We start from the raw sequence: 15,177 nt of genomic DNA on the forward strand, positions 1-15,177 counted from the left end.
CAGCCCCAGCTGCATATATATATATATATATATATATATATATATATATATATATATATATATATATATATATATATATCCCTTGCGCCCAATCAGCTGCCGGGAATGGAGGAGCCTCTAGACCAATCCAGCTCACACCTCGTTACCTCTACACCAATCTTGCTCACACATCATCACACAGACCTTGAGGCGTGCATGGACCGTGCATGCTTGTGCATGGCTGCGTGCGTAACACACCGTACGTGATTGGAGACAGATACTCACGCCGACAGATAATAAAAAACAGCAAATCACGTACAGACCATTCGTGCCTTCATTTGGCTCAAAGTGTTATAGCTTTTTGTTCAAGTGTGTGTGTGTGTGTGTGTACTTGCTGTCGGTGCTGAACAGAATGAGTTTAAGTAACGAATAGATAGATTTCTCTTCTCTCTAAGTACGTGTTTGTTTACTGGGATGTAAAGGAAACTGGATCAAGATGATACAATTTAAGTACATTAATCAAAATCAACAACAAAAACATCATCAACAACAACAACAACAATAATAATAATAATAATAATAATAATAATAATAATAATAATAATAACAATACTAATACAGATGATTTTAACCACATTAACAATCTGTAGTTTGTAAAGCCACACATCTCTTTGAAATCCTCTAATCATTATCGGCTTCCTGGGTCTAATTAACGAGGTAATTAGCATTAAGAAAACGAGGAGAACCCACCACGGCAATTAACGACCAATTACGATTTAGGTTTCAATGTCCAACGCCAAAGTTTTTACAGCCACATGACTCCAATTACTATACAATCTATGTGATCAACAACCTATTATATCACACACGTAATAACCCATAAAACTCGTAACGACTTAATTACCTGGGGACAGTTCTAATGGCGACCATTAAGTTAGACCCTTGAATACGAAGGCACGGCCCTTGGGTACGACGGTACGACCCATGGACACCCAGGGTGTATGAGAGAGGGCAGGGAACAGTGTTGCCAAGTCAGGAGTGTGGCGTCAGGGCCGGCAGCTGGCCACGTTACCCCAGAGAAAGTGGGCGACCGGCAGTGTTGACGGCAGGAGGGGAGGTGGTAACAATGTAAGAGCCCGTCCAGGAGGTACCCTCATACCCCATTTTCTTTCTATCTAATCTCATCGTTTCATTCTCTGTCTCTCTCTGAACAACAGTCCATCTCTCTATCTCTCTTCATTCTTGAGACATCTTAATCGTTTTCTTTTAACATAAACGCATTTTTCTCCCCATTTTCTATATAATAAAGTTCGAGACTTAAAAACGTTCGTATTTCACTATGAACTTCAACGCCGGTCACAGTGGAACGTAAGAATTCGACCCAGAACTTTGACAAGACAAACCTCTCGTGGCCTGTGTTGTGACCTGCGTTCAAAAAAGCCGCCCAACTTTACTGAACGTAAAGGTCACTTTGAACGTAAAGGTCACTTTGAACGTAAAGGTCGCTTTGAACGAAAAGGTCACTTTGAACGTAAAGGTCAAGTTCTACGTTGATCGAGAACGAGACATCACATATACTCAACATACAACGCGTCAATGGTAGGTTTTAAGCAGGTGAAATTTCGACATGAATTCAGTACAGTACAAAAAAAAAAATGTTTAATAGGTACATAAAGATTCCACCAGGATAGGAAAAGAGGAGAAAGATCTGAGTATGTCCAAAAACAAGAAGAAGAAGAAGAAGAAGAAGAAGAAGAAGAAGAAGAATAAGAAGATGAAAAAAAAAAATGGTATCGTTGCACCTTTCTTGATGGTGACCATAGAAAACGAGAGCTCAGCCATGCCTTACGTATTAGGAGGCTTCGTCAAGTTTCCCCAAGTCTTCCTTAACAAGCCACTAGTTGATTGGCTGCTGCTCCTGTGGTTTACGGTCGCTGGGTCCACATGTAGGGGAGAGGAGAGGGGGAGAGTAGGGGGGTAGGGGGTGGGGAATGGGGGGGGAGGAATGGAGGGGGGAGGGGGGTTGACAGAGGGACCTCGCCTGGGCGAGATGTACACTTGAGCTCAAATGAAGCGCCGGGGTTTTAAATAACGGGTCTCCCGTGAGAGAGAGAGAGAGAGAGAGAGAGAGAGAGAGAGAGAGAGAGAGAGAGAGAGAGAGAGAGAGAGAGCCTGAGAAGTGGAGGAAGTAATGAGGGTGATGGGGAATGGGTGGAGACAATGAACGGAGGAATGGAGTGATGGAGGCTTTCAGGTAACCGAAGCCTTAACATTGACGAGGGTGAGAGGCGTGCAAAGGAAAGAAAGGACTGATGTGGTATATGGGGGGAGACGTGGGATGAACGTGGGGTATATATATATATATATATATACATATATATATATATATATATATATATATATATATGTGGCTGTCAAGATACACGTTAGCTACAGAGGACATGATCTGGCCTCAGTATATCATATACGAGGACTGGTCAGTGCGTGTGTGCACGCGAAGCCGTTGTTCACTTGTTCCCGACCTTCATATCAAACAATTTCTCTCTGGCGGCAGGTGCGAGCAGCCGATACAACAAACGACCCTAGGTCCTTGTCAGGATCGAACCCCTCCTCCTCCTCCCTCCTATCCCCAATCATCAGCCCTGTAACAGCCCCAGGCAACCACAGTACAAGAACCATTAACGACCATTATATCACAACGGGACGAAATGGACAGCCACCTACCACAAGGCGTTTTCGATTTCAACCTCCAAAACAAAAAGGGGAGGAGGGGTGTGTGTGTGTGTGTGCAGTTCCGACCCCCACCAAAAGACATCCTAACCACAGTCCAGGAGCCATTTTCAACGCTCTATCATAAGGAATTTTCCACCATCTTACCGGCCAGCAAAGTGGCAACCCCGTTGCATATCTCCCTGCTGCCTGTGGTTGGGAGGTGAGACAACAGTACGCCACTTTGCGTGACACCACAAGGCCGTGTTGCGGCGACAACAATAAAGAAATCCGGCCTTGCGGACCACCGGCACTTATAGCGATTTTCCCTTCAATATCACACACACACACACACACACACACACACACACACACTGCGTCGGGTACTATTCCTACCACGAACTGAGTCTCCGGGTGAGCAAAACGCCCGACGAAACCAAGATGGTCATCTTCCAGTTACGAAAAAAAGGGGGTTGAGGTACGTGATGCTGGCCTCTGACGTCCGTACAACACTATATATCGCTAGCCTCGGCGATAGCACCGAGTTTGATATACAACACGACAACAGAAAGAAAATGGGGGCCTTGGAATTCCACATCCCCCAAAGACCCGACGGAATTCCACATCCCTCAAAGACCCGACGGAATTCCACATCCCCAAAGACCCGACGGAATTCCACATCCCTCAAAGACCCGACGGAATTCCACATCCCTCAAAGACCCGACAGAATTCCACATCCCCCAAAGACCTGACGGAATTCCACATCCCTCAAAGACCCGACGGAATTCCACATCCCTCAAAGACCCGACGGAATTCCACATCCCCCAAAGACCCGACGGAATTCCACATCCCTCAAAGACCCGACGGAATTCCACATTCCCAAAGACCCGACGGGAGATGGAGTGGACCAGCCAATGAGCGACACGGTTACTCAATCCCCCGTGGGGGGTGGGCTTAGCTTAGCCATTCACTACACCCGTAACGGGGGACATAAGCCGGCACCTGTGGTGGTGTGGGGGTGTCTGTCTGCCAGGTGGTGTCTGCCAGGTGGTTGTGTCTGCCAGGTGGTGGTGTCTGCCAGGTGGTGGTGTCTGCCAGGTGGCACTTATCATGAATAATGTGGCCTATGACCTCGGCCGCTGAGGTCCGGGTATGACCAGCTTATCTGAGGTCTTGTGTGTGTCGCAGCTTCGGGCAGGTTCCTTACTGGAGAAACCTCAAAGACGCGGAGGAAAGTCGTCTATATCAACTGCCTTACCCTCACTCCCTCACTCCCTCGCACAGGATACCCCCGCCGCCTCTCCACACACCCACAAGGAGACGTCAAACATACATATATATTCATTTCTTTTTTTTTTTTGCTTCTTAATTAAGTTATCAGAGACAGGTTTGCCCCCGCCACACACACACACACACACACACTGGCGAGAGATACGACACGGGGATCAAGGGTTGTCGCTAAGGAAGAGTGTATGATGGTTATTTACTTTACGTACACGGTCGCCCCTCCGTAGAGACCCAGGTGACGGAAAGCCACAGTTAAGAAGCGAGTGGTTCACTCATGGTCCGAGACTATAAGACCCTAGGGATCCCTTACACCCGTCAAGAACATCCTCTACAACCATCACAACACATCGTAACAACTCACAAAGCAAATGACACATCGCCTGGAGGTTATCAAACCAATTAATATTCTAAATATAATTCTGGGATCTAAAAAGTAAAGATGTAATGTCTTCTGTTTTCACAAATATAACCACAACGTAATTATCTCTCAGCTGCGGATATTACAACACTCCCCGACCGCTCCTGCACCAACAACAACGAAAAAAAAAAACATGTGATGTTAAAGTGGATCTCCAAATTACAATGAGGTAAATCAGTCGTCGAAACACGTCCCCCAGCAACAGCTAACCCAACGATAACGCACACCTCCTACATACAACCTTCGATAATCGCTTATGCATAAATTACATCATCGAACTGAAATAGATTTCTTGACACTAGGGAGATGACCATTATCTAACATAGCAGTTCATACACTCGTCTCGGGTCCGTCTAATAGGGTGATCCATATCTACAGCCAACCCGCCCTGCGGATGACAGCAATATACTACAACGAACAACAACAACAACAACAACAACAACAAAGTCTCTTGAAATATACAGAGGAGTCATTTCTGACGGGTAACGAAGCCGCGAGAGGTTATGAAAATGTGATTCGAACCCCCTGGACACGGCTGAAACAGAACGAAAAGAGAGAACTCCTGAGCCACGGAGCAACAACAGACTTGCTCTCCATCACTTCAAGGAAGCATCGAACTTTCCCTCTCGAGAACCACTGGTGAAATTACCCGAGATACAACACCCCCTCCCCACACACCCTGCCACACACACACACACACACATACACCTGTTCGGGTGTTAGTTCAAGTCCTTTGTGCACGACTGCAGTTCGACCTTCAGGGCACAACGGTGTGACCCTTAAGGCCTTCGTTACGATCGTTGAGCGAGGGTGGTAAGACCCTTGAGCACGACGACACGACCCTTGGGTAGGGTAGCCTGGACTCTGACCACCTGAACCTTTAAAGAGTCAGGTCAAAGGTCAGGCAATCCTACTCAAAGTATCGTACCGTCGTGCTCAAAGTATCGTACCGTCGTGCTCAAAGTATCGTACCGTCGTGCAACATCGTACCGTCGAGAACACAAAGCGATCGATGAACACCTTCGCCCAAGTCATAACAACGAGAACCTCCCCCCCCCCCCATCTCCCGTTTTCTACCGGTGTGACACACGGAGAGAAAGAAGACGACCTCCGCTCTTGACCACCCCAATGCCAGCTTTCTCCACTCTGGTACATCTGATAATAAATATTATTTTTTCCTCCCCCTCCCTCCCTCTACTCTCGCTGACCTGCTTTTCACATGCTTCGCATAATTGAGACTCCCCTGCCGCATATTTCTGCAGGGGGGCGGGGGGGGGGGGGGTCAAGCTGCTGGAGGGTTCACTTTCTATAGTGGACAACCGGCACCGCAGATAAGACCCCTCAGAAAACGGACTTTTAATAGAAAACAACTCAAGATCACTCAGCATCATAGAAAACGTTGTATTTCAGCTAGCGATTTTGGTAAGGAAACTGGCGAGTGTGAAATGGGAAATAATTGTATGTTGTTATATGCAGATGATACACTGATGGTGAAACCTGTATGCAGATGATGTAGTGGTAGTGAGACTGTTGTATGCACGTGATATAGTGGTAGTGAGACTGTTGTATGCACATGATACAGTGGTAGTGAGACTGTTGTATGCAGATGATACAGTGGTAGTGAGACTGTTGTATGCAGATGATACAGTGGTAGTGAGACTGTTGTATGCACATGATGCAGTGGTAGTGAGACTCTTGTATGCAGACGATACAGTGGTAGTGAAACTGTTGTATGCACATGATACAGTGGTAGTGAGACTGTTGTATGCAAATTAGATAGAAGTCGCGTGAAGCTGTCCACTTGAGAACAACAGAAGACGAGGATGCTGAGTGAACACAAACAAAACTGGTTCAATGCCAGAAGCGAAAACCAGATTATGGGATGTGGTTGAGTCATGAGAGATCCAAGAACGCGTATAAAACTGGACTGCTTCTGGGGACGGCGAGGTAGAGTGACCCCCCAAGGTCAAACACTCCCCCAGATAATCCTGGCGAGGTAGAGTGTCCCCCCCAGGTCAAACACTCCCCCAGATAATCCTGGCGAGGTAGTGTGTCCCCCCCAGGTCAAACACTCCCCCAGATAATCCTGGCGAGGTAGAGTGTCCCCCCAGGTCAAACACTCCCTCAGATAATCCTGGTGAGGTAGAGTGACCCCCCAAGGTCAAACACTCCCCCAGATAATCCTGGCGAGGTTGAGTGTCCCCCCCAGGTCAAACACTCCCCCAGATAATCCTCTGGTCAGACAAAGAGCTCAAGATTTACAGCATAATTCACCACAAAGGATAATCCTTATCATCTTATCATGATAGAAATCTGGCCGCGTGTGGGCAGCCTCCTCGTCAGGTAAGGTGGAGGGAACGCTGAGGGAATCACTGAGGAGAAACGAGGTCAGTTTGGCCCCCGATGAAGGAAGGAACCCCTTACAAGGTCTTTCAGTTCCTCATGGATGAGTGAAGAATGAGTAAGAAAAATAAAAAAGAGAGAGGATGAACAACAGGGAACGAAGAGGATGGGTTTAAAATGAGTATCCTCACTTGGGGATGTGGAAGGAGACTTTGGTGGATCTATGTGGATGATGTGGGTTGTGTGGGTGTGGAAGAGAAGAGGTGGGTGACAGACACTGATGAACGGTTCTCTGAGACAGAATGGACCGTAGTGGAGAGGGTGGCTAGTGACAGGATGACGGTAAGGAGGTGAAATAAAAGGATGTTTGTGAGGCGCACAACGCATCTGGTGCGACACTTGCCTCCGGCGGGCCATTCAAATCAAAGGAGGTCAGTAGGATGCTGGGGGCTGACTGGGTAGGGGAGCGGGAGGAGGGGTCGCTACAATGCTGGGGGAGAGGAGGTCGCTACAATGCTGGGGTAGAGGAGGTCGTGGGAGAGTGTGAGGGTGTGAGTGTTATATGTGGACGTTCCAAGTTCACAATCGACTCCTTAAGCACGACTTTTACGCCCTCCCTCCCTCCCTCCGTCCGTCCCTCCCTCCCTGAGAACGCCGACGCAACCCTCGAACACGACGATGAGACAATCGGTTACGTCCCCGAGGGTCAGGTCAAAGGTCACGCTATCACAACTTTGGGGGGGGGGGGGGGGGAGTGGATATCGAACGGACGCGCCGAGTTGATCCAAACCACAACACAACTTTTTCCGAGTTCAATAAAGTCTCGAGACTCGACAAAAGCTGTTCGGAAAATAAAAAGAAAAAACTTTCCAAAAATTTCAAAACATAATATTATACGTTTTCCTCAGCCTCATTCCCAGGTTCATTCCTTCTGCTTTTTACGCACGACTTAACTTTAATACTATTGTAAAGTCTTGTCCATGGAACATCGAGAAAATCTAATTATAATCATGGCTTTCGAGACTGATAGTTCGGATATTGTGAGCTGAAGCCGCGCCACCACTTCGAAACGCAGCGAGTCTCGAACGCCACCCCGAAGCTGTTTCGCTCAACGAGGCCCCCTCGACCCTTCGCCAGGTAGGTCAACACACGGCTCCAAATCACCCGAGGGAGTTGTGGTGATTATCATCATTCGTGCGAGGAGGCCGTGGGCCATGATAATTATATATGGCAGCCGTAGTGTTTCTCATCGCCAGAGGGAGGGTGGAGGGTTCGAATCCCCACGAGACGTGTTCGTGTCGGTCTCATTACATTCCCGACAGCACCCCTTGTCTGACCCCTTGTTTATCACATCGTTATCTCTCTCTCTCTCTCTCTCTCTCTCTCTCTCTCTCTCCTTTATACTCCTGAGCTTTCTCTTTCGTCTCCTTCCCTTCTTTAGCAATGAGACTCTCTCTCTCTCTCTCTCTCTCTCTCTCTCTCTCTCTCTCTCTCTCTCTCTCTCTCTCTCTCTCTCCTGCGTGCGACGTCAACTGGTTCATTTCCGTCGCATAATGAATCTTTTCATCCGATCTATCGCTGGAGGGGAAGGCATTATAATAGGTCTGTGTCTGCCTGCTGGAGAGCGAGGCTGGAGAACGCGCACATGTCCGCACGTACAGACCCAAAGCTAATGATCAAGTGAGCCAAATGATCAATCAATACGATACGTCAGTGGAGTTCTCTAACACACACACACACACACACACACACACACACACACACACACACACACACACACACACACACACTCCTCGTCTCTCTATCTCTCTCTTCCGATCATCTCTCTTTTCTCCCCAATCATCTCTATTCCTCGGTCAGTTGCTACTCCACGTAACGTTACGTCTTCCCAGCCTCGCTGTCGCAACGATGACCTCGCCTCGCAGGCTACTTCCATGACATCATAACGTCTCGAGCACGACGGTACGACCCTTGGGCACGAAAGCACGACAACTAAGATCGAAGGAACGACTCTTAACCACGATGGTACGTCACTCGAACACGAAATCAAGACCTTTGGGGGCTGATGGTGTGACCTTTCACCTATGCCTCACGGGTCGGGTCAAAGGTCACGCCATCATATACCCCAAAAGTCGTACTGAGCAGCTGAAGGGTCGTACCGTCGTCCCTAAGGGTCGCATTTCCCTCCCTCGAGAGAGAGAGAGAGAGAGAGAGAGAGAGAGAGAGAGAGAGAGAGAGAGAGAGAGAGAGAGAGAGAGAGAGAGAACAACATAGGTGGACGCTTTCAGGAAGTGTTTCTGATCATATCTGACGCAGCAAATATGAAAGTGTTGTGTTGTGTTGTGTTGCGGTGGGTGGGTGGGAGGAGGGGCAAACCATCCTCCGCCCTCCCCCTGGCAATGCTACGTTCTCTGTGGTAGGGAGAAGAGAGGGCTGGAGAGGGGTGGGGTGGGGGGGGGAGTGATGGGGCAGCGATCACGTCCATCACAGGCAAGGGGGAGGGGGGGGGAGGCATGGGCTGGCGAAGCAAGAGATGATGAAAATGAGGCGTATCTTAGGGTGGAGGAACAGTTCGTAGACGACTGCTAAGGGTTCTTTGTCTTGCCTGAAGAGGGCCTTCAGTCTGTTTATGACCCCTTTTGTGTTGGCGTCTGGGACTCTTCTCCTCCTTCAACACTTTCTCCATCGGGTTTCCCAGCAACACAAGAAAGGGCCGCACCTGAAGCCAAACGTCGTGGAAGACGACACAGATGGTTTGACAAGTCTGGTGGCTCCTTGATGGATATCAGGTTGACAGAATCAGTCTATAAGGTTCAAGTTACTGGTCAGTTATGGGGGAACGAGGGCATTACGGCGTATCCTCCGTCATCCGTGAGAGATGTAAACAAGAGCACCTACGCTTGATGCGTATCGTCTCTGGGTGTTGGATGCCCCTTTGTAGGCCCTACTGCTGGCCACTACTGACGGGGGCCAGGCAGAAGGTGACCTCAGGACAGACAGCAGAAGACGAGAGGGTCTTCTGCGACGACCAGCAACCCTAAATGGTCCCTTGATGCTCACACACACAACCTTCCACACAGCTAGCGCCGTCTCCCAGACCCAACCCATGACCCTTGACGACTGGCGACGATCTATTCCCGACGGCGTCTCCCGAGCGCCGGCGATGCCCACAGATAACCCAGGGACCTCGGGGGGGTTAAGACGACATAAATAACACGATAATCTCAGGCGGGAGGAAGTCCTGTCGAACCCAGACAGCTACTGCCTCGCCACCAGGGGCGTTCCGTCCTCCCTAATGGCCACGAGACACGGGAACTCTGGCCCTCAGGGATCCAGACGGCAGGATACTGGGCAGTAAAATCACCAAGGTAGAGGAAAAGGCAAGGCTAATAAAGATCTATGGGTGTATACACCACGGACGATCGTCCTGTATTCTTACGATACGTCGAGGAACTTTGTGGTTTCCGTTCCACTCGAACCCCCGACCCATGTTCGAGCTTTGGCTGGGTGGCTGGCTATCCTGGAATCAATCCTTGCTTTCCAGCCAGGAAAGGCAGCACTTCTAACTTGCCTTCCAGCGACCAGGGAAGCAGTCGTGGCTTTCCTTCAGTTCAGAAAACACACTCACGAGTCACCCGCTGAGTCCTGCAGTGTGGTCTGGCAGGAGACATGGACCAAACAAAAAAAGGGACTCTCGCGGTCCTGGAAGATCCTAACGAGGCAGGAGCTTCACCGGTCCTGTCCTTCATCGTCAGACTCAACCACTGACATTATGATCCCGGGTCCACCTACTTCGCCAGGAAGGCCTTATACATCCACACTTCACTATCACCAATTAGGAGATCCTTATGTCCGATCTCCGTGGTTTCCATCCTGGAAGGATCCCTGAGGGAGACATCCTAGTGAAGGACTTCTTCTTCCACTCCGTACCCTCGTGTCCCGTTGCCCGTTGGTGAAATCCTGTTAGTCATGTAACAGGACCGGCGTTAGTTGAACACGCTAAGGTCAACGTGTCATGGTGGGGGAGTCTGGGAAGGGGGTAGTGGCGATGGGGTCCGGGGAGTGGGGGAGTGGTGGTAATGAGGCCCAGGAAGGAGGTAGTGGTGCTGGGGCCTAGGGTGAGGGGTATTGGTGATGGGGTCCAGGGTAAGGGGGGGGAGTGGTGATGGGACCTGGGAGGGGGAAGTGGTAACAGGGCCAGGGAGGGGAAGGCGGTGGTGGGGTCTGGGGAGGGGGAAGTGGTACCAGGCGGGGCCTGGAGAGGGGAGGTAGTGGTGGCGGAGTCTAGGAGGTGGTTGGGTTTAGAGAAGGGGTATAGGTGATGGGCCTAAGAAATGGGATGAAAAGATGGCCAGACTAGATGAAGGGGAAGCTATGATGGGAATGATAAAGGGAAGGGGTAGAATTAACGAGATCCGAGATGGGGCAGAGGTGAAGGGGTGAATGTGATAGAACCGAGAGAGGGAAAGTGAAGGGGACATGAAGGGGGCACAACAAGTGATGGGCCCAAGGAAGCAGTACAGCTGATGGGGTTGAGGAAGGCTTGGCTGGGTGGCTGGGTGGGTGGCTGGAGGGGCGGCTATCACGGACGTGGACCAGGGAAGGGAACAAAAAGATGCAGGTCCGGTCTTGCCTTCCATGTGTTACACATACACACCTGGGAACTGGGTGTGGCAGGTGTATATACATGTGTGTGTGTCATGTGTACCTCGTTGAAGACCTCATGGTCGACCACACATGTACTCATGACCGCTTGTGCACGTACACACGTTCACGAACTAGTGAGAACTGTGTGGCTAGGTGTATATCTGGCCTTGCTGCGAGGTGTTGCCTTAAACACACGTACACAAAGACCTGTGTCTTGTTGGGGCTGCCTCGTCTCATGGAAGATTGTTTGCTTCCTGGAGGCAAACAAGTGGGTCTCGCACCTTACGATTATGGTACCACATCATCCAGGGCTTAGCTTTCACATGTCTGATCGTAGCTGTCCATGGTAGAGTCTCTCTGGAAGACACACAACGCTCGAAACTTCACATGTACATCTCTTCTGTCTCTCGACCTGAAGTAACGTTGCTGGAATCACCACATGTGAATATCATGTCTCTACACTGGAAGAGATGGTGCTGGAGTCTCCCTGTGTCTATCATCTATCTCTACACTGGTAGTAGTGTGATGCTGAAGTCTCTAAATAACTATATTCTGTCTCTAGACTGGATATGACCATGCTGAAAACCTCCCCGTGTCTCTCTTCTGTCTCCAGACTGGAAAAGACAACGCCGATGCCTCCCCTTCGCCTCTCCCTCGCCTCTCTAACCTGGAGGAGGCAGGAACAACGAAAGTGTCCTCCCTCAAGTCTTTACTCCGTCCTTAGACTCGAGGTCACACCGACGCGGCCTCAGGCAGGTACACACTTCTGTCTTTGACATTCCACGCGAGGTGACGCTACGGTACACAAAAGAGCAAAGATTGATGGCTCACACAAGAGGCAAAAGGGAGTGGGAGCCCAAGTCGCCACCGCCTGGTGTCCTTTGGGTAAAGGTTCCCTCCACACCAGCTTGGCTGGGGTGAGGCGCCAAGATCCCTGACACAATCCTTTTTTCCTCCTAAATTTCTGGAGGTAATATTAAAGGTGAATTGAATGGTGTTTAACTTCCCTTCCTACCGGTAAACTATAGTTCCAGATATGCAATGGTCAAGGAAACCATCGACTAAAGTCAGTAATATATATATATATATATATATATATATATATATATATATATATATATATATATATATATATATATATATATATATATAAGATTTTCCAAGATGTAAATATCCTTTGTTAGCCCCTAACATGCAAATCATTTATTGCCTTCAACAGGAAAATGCATCATAAAGAAGTACAGTTCAGACATCCTTTCACTATCATACCCGTCAGGTAACAATCCTTTACTACCACCACTTACCTAAGAACATGTTGTGTGATAAAACAGGAGGGAATCCTTTCACCTTCAAATGCTACGAGGCATAACTCATCTTTAGCCAGCTTAAGCGTTGACTTACACTTTTTCTTCTGGGTCCCCCGAGTGTGGTGGCTTAAATTTCTTTCCCCCTACCCTAAAGAGACCATTGGTAATGCATTCACCTGACCCTAACAGTCTGCTAACAACATCAACTTTACAACGAGATGAATAAAAAAATGGATACAGATCCTCCTCCTTCTGCACAACTTCCATGAGGAACACCATCGTCTCCAACCCATTTCCCAGTTGTGTCTTGCTCCCTAACCCACTCATGGGTCAGACCAGAGCATCCGGCGACCACCACAGCTACCACAACCATCCAGGGCTACCACAACGAACTCTAGGGGGGAGGAGGGAGGGGGTGGTTGTTACAAGAGCCTGGGAGAATACAGGTATGGTAGTTTGTGGTGGAAGGTACGGCAGCTCTTAGCTAATCTTTCCGGGCGACTGACCATCTCTCTAGCAACAGAACACTGGCCCACACGAAATCATTCTACCTCCTTCTAGACAGCTGATGATCCTAACGAAACATTCACACAAAAAAAAAGAAGAAATTAAGTGGTGCAATGACGCAGATGTTAATAGAAATCGTCCATTTTCTTTCTTCTCTCTTGCCAGAAGTGTATTGTGTAATGTATCTCCCTCACGTAAACCGTTCTAGGCACGAACACATAAGCCAGGGTCAGATCAATGGCTTACGCAAGCCACCATGATTAACGTGGAATCATGCTCCGCTGTGTAATCTACAGAGGGTAACTGTTGTTTTCCTTTCTTTTTTAAAGAATAAGACATTTCCCAAGCTTCCCTATGAATTGTATCATCGTTCCACCGCACCTATCTCAAAGTTCCCCCCTACATCGTCTTAAGGTCTATTAAGGACTCGAAGTCAGAGGGGCCCGGCTTCTTCGCCGAAGTCCTTATCACACAATCTATCCCAACTTATAACGCAGTACACCAGTAACACTATTGACCTCCTCCCTTGTCCTCGTCTTCACCAGTGCCAACCCTAACTTCTGCCTCATCTACAATAATAAAACAAGAATCGCTCATCGCAACCCTGCCAACAGTCGACATTCCGCTGGAAGCTCAAGCGACGGCGTTGTGTGTAGGTAAGCGACCGACACACTCGATCACGTTCACTGGACCTGATCCATTCTCGTCATCAAACCTTCTGCATTAGCCTTTTAGTTGTGGGGGGAGAAGGGGCAGCCGGAACCGTCACACGGCTCCTAATATACATTTTTTTCCCCCCCGTGGCATCTTTTACCGTCGACGAGACACTGGCGACACCGCCGCTCGAAGTCACACTCGCACACGAAGACGAGAGAGAAAAATACGTCTTCTCGATCTCCCTCCCTCGGGAGATTTCAACGCCGTCGCACATCGTAATCCCAAAAACCACCACTGCTGCAATAGTTCACTTCTTCGTCGGGTGGGTACTATACTAACCTTAGGATCTGCATGGTGCCCACGCAGGAGAAGCAGACACTGAGTGCAAGGGTATCGGAGCACTTAATAACAATAGTCCTAGTGCATATTCCACTGTCACAGGCCCCGGGGTGAGTGCGTGCGTGCGTGCGTGTTCGGAGGAGCAGATCGCGAGAGGAGCCGCCTGGCAGATATGTTCCACACGGCGACTACCTGACGAGTGAACGTGGCCGCCACAAGCCCGCCCTTATATATGCTCCCTTCACCCCCTCCGACACCAACCCCCTCACCCCCCCAACAACACTCCCTTCTTCTTCTTCTTCTTCTTCCCTGACACCCTCCTGCCCACCAGCACCCTCCTACCCACCATTTAGACTCCCTTCTTCACCCCCTGCCCAGGACCACCGTCATCTACACCCTGGGGATCAACGTCTACATCAGGTGCAGCAGATCTACGACTCTACACGCGGGGGCACCTTCCCCCACTCCAGGGCAAGTCCATACCCAGGTCATGCACGTCGTCAGGCCGTAGCTCTACCCAGGACGCACTGACTGAGCCACACACCCCATCTGGAACACACTCATCCCCACGAACCATTCGAAACCCACACGCACTTATAACCAAGATTATATATATATATATATATATATATATATATATATATATATATATACCATTTGGTATCTTTATCCAGGGTATATTCCTGCCCCAGGTACCATCCCACGAAATTGAGGCAAAGAGGATTCTAGGATATTCACGTGCCAGGAATACATACATAGGATGTCTCTGTACCAGGAATACATACATAGGATGTCTCTGTACCAGGAATACATACATAGGATGTCTCTGTACCAGGAATACATACATAGGATGTCTCTGTACCAGGAATACATGACTACAGTATACTGTACCACGAACACATAAATAGGATACATATGCTTACAAGGTCATACATGAACGCCATACACAACTATAACACTGCCATAACCAGGACACATCTGGCC

At 49.0% G+C, this 15,177-nt stretch overlaps 1 protein-coding gene across 1 annotated transcript in view; it reads right to left on the reverse strand.

Annotated features, from left to right (window-relative positions):
- LOC139763242 (uncharacterized) overlaps window positions 1–14,398 on the reverse strand; it is a 76,153-nt gene extending 61,755 nt beyond the window's left edge. Inside the window, exon 1 of the mRNA XM_071689141.1 lies at window positions 14,194–14,398. Coding sequence (XP_071545242.1) covers window positions 14,194–14,207 — 14 coding nt within the window. The 5' untranslated portion in view covers window positions 14,208–14,398. The remainder of the gene's footprint in view (window positions 1–14,193) is intronic.
- Between the last annotated feature and the right edge of the window lie 779 nt (window positions 14,399–15,177).

This window comes from Panulirus ornatus, chromosome 46 (genome assembly GCF_036320965.1).
Source record: "Panulirus ornatus isolate Po-2019 chromosome 46, ASM3632096v1, whole genome shotgun sequence".
NCBI lineage: Eukaryota > Metazoa > Arthropoda > Malacostraca > Decapoda > Palinuridae > Panulirus > Panulirus ornatus.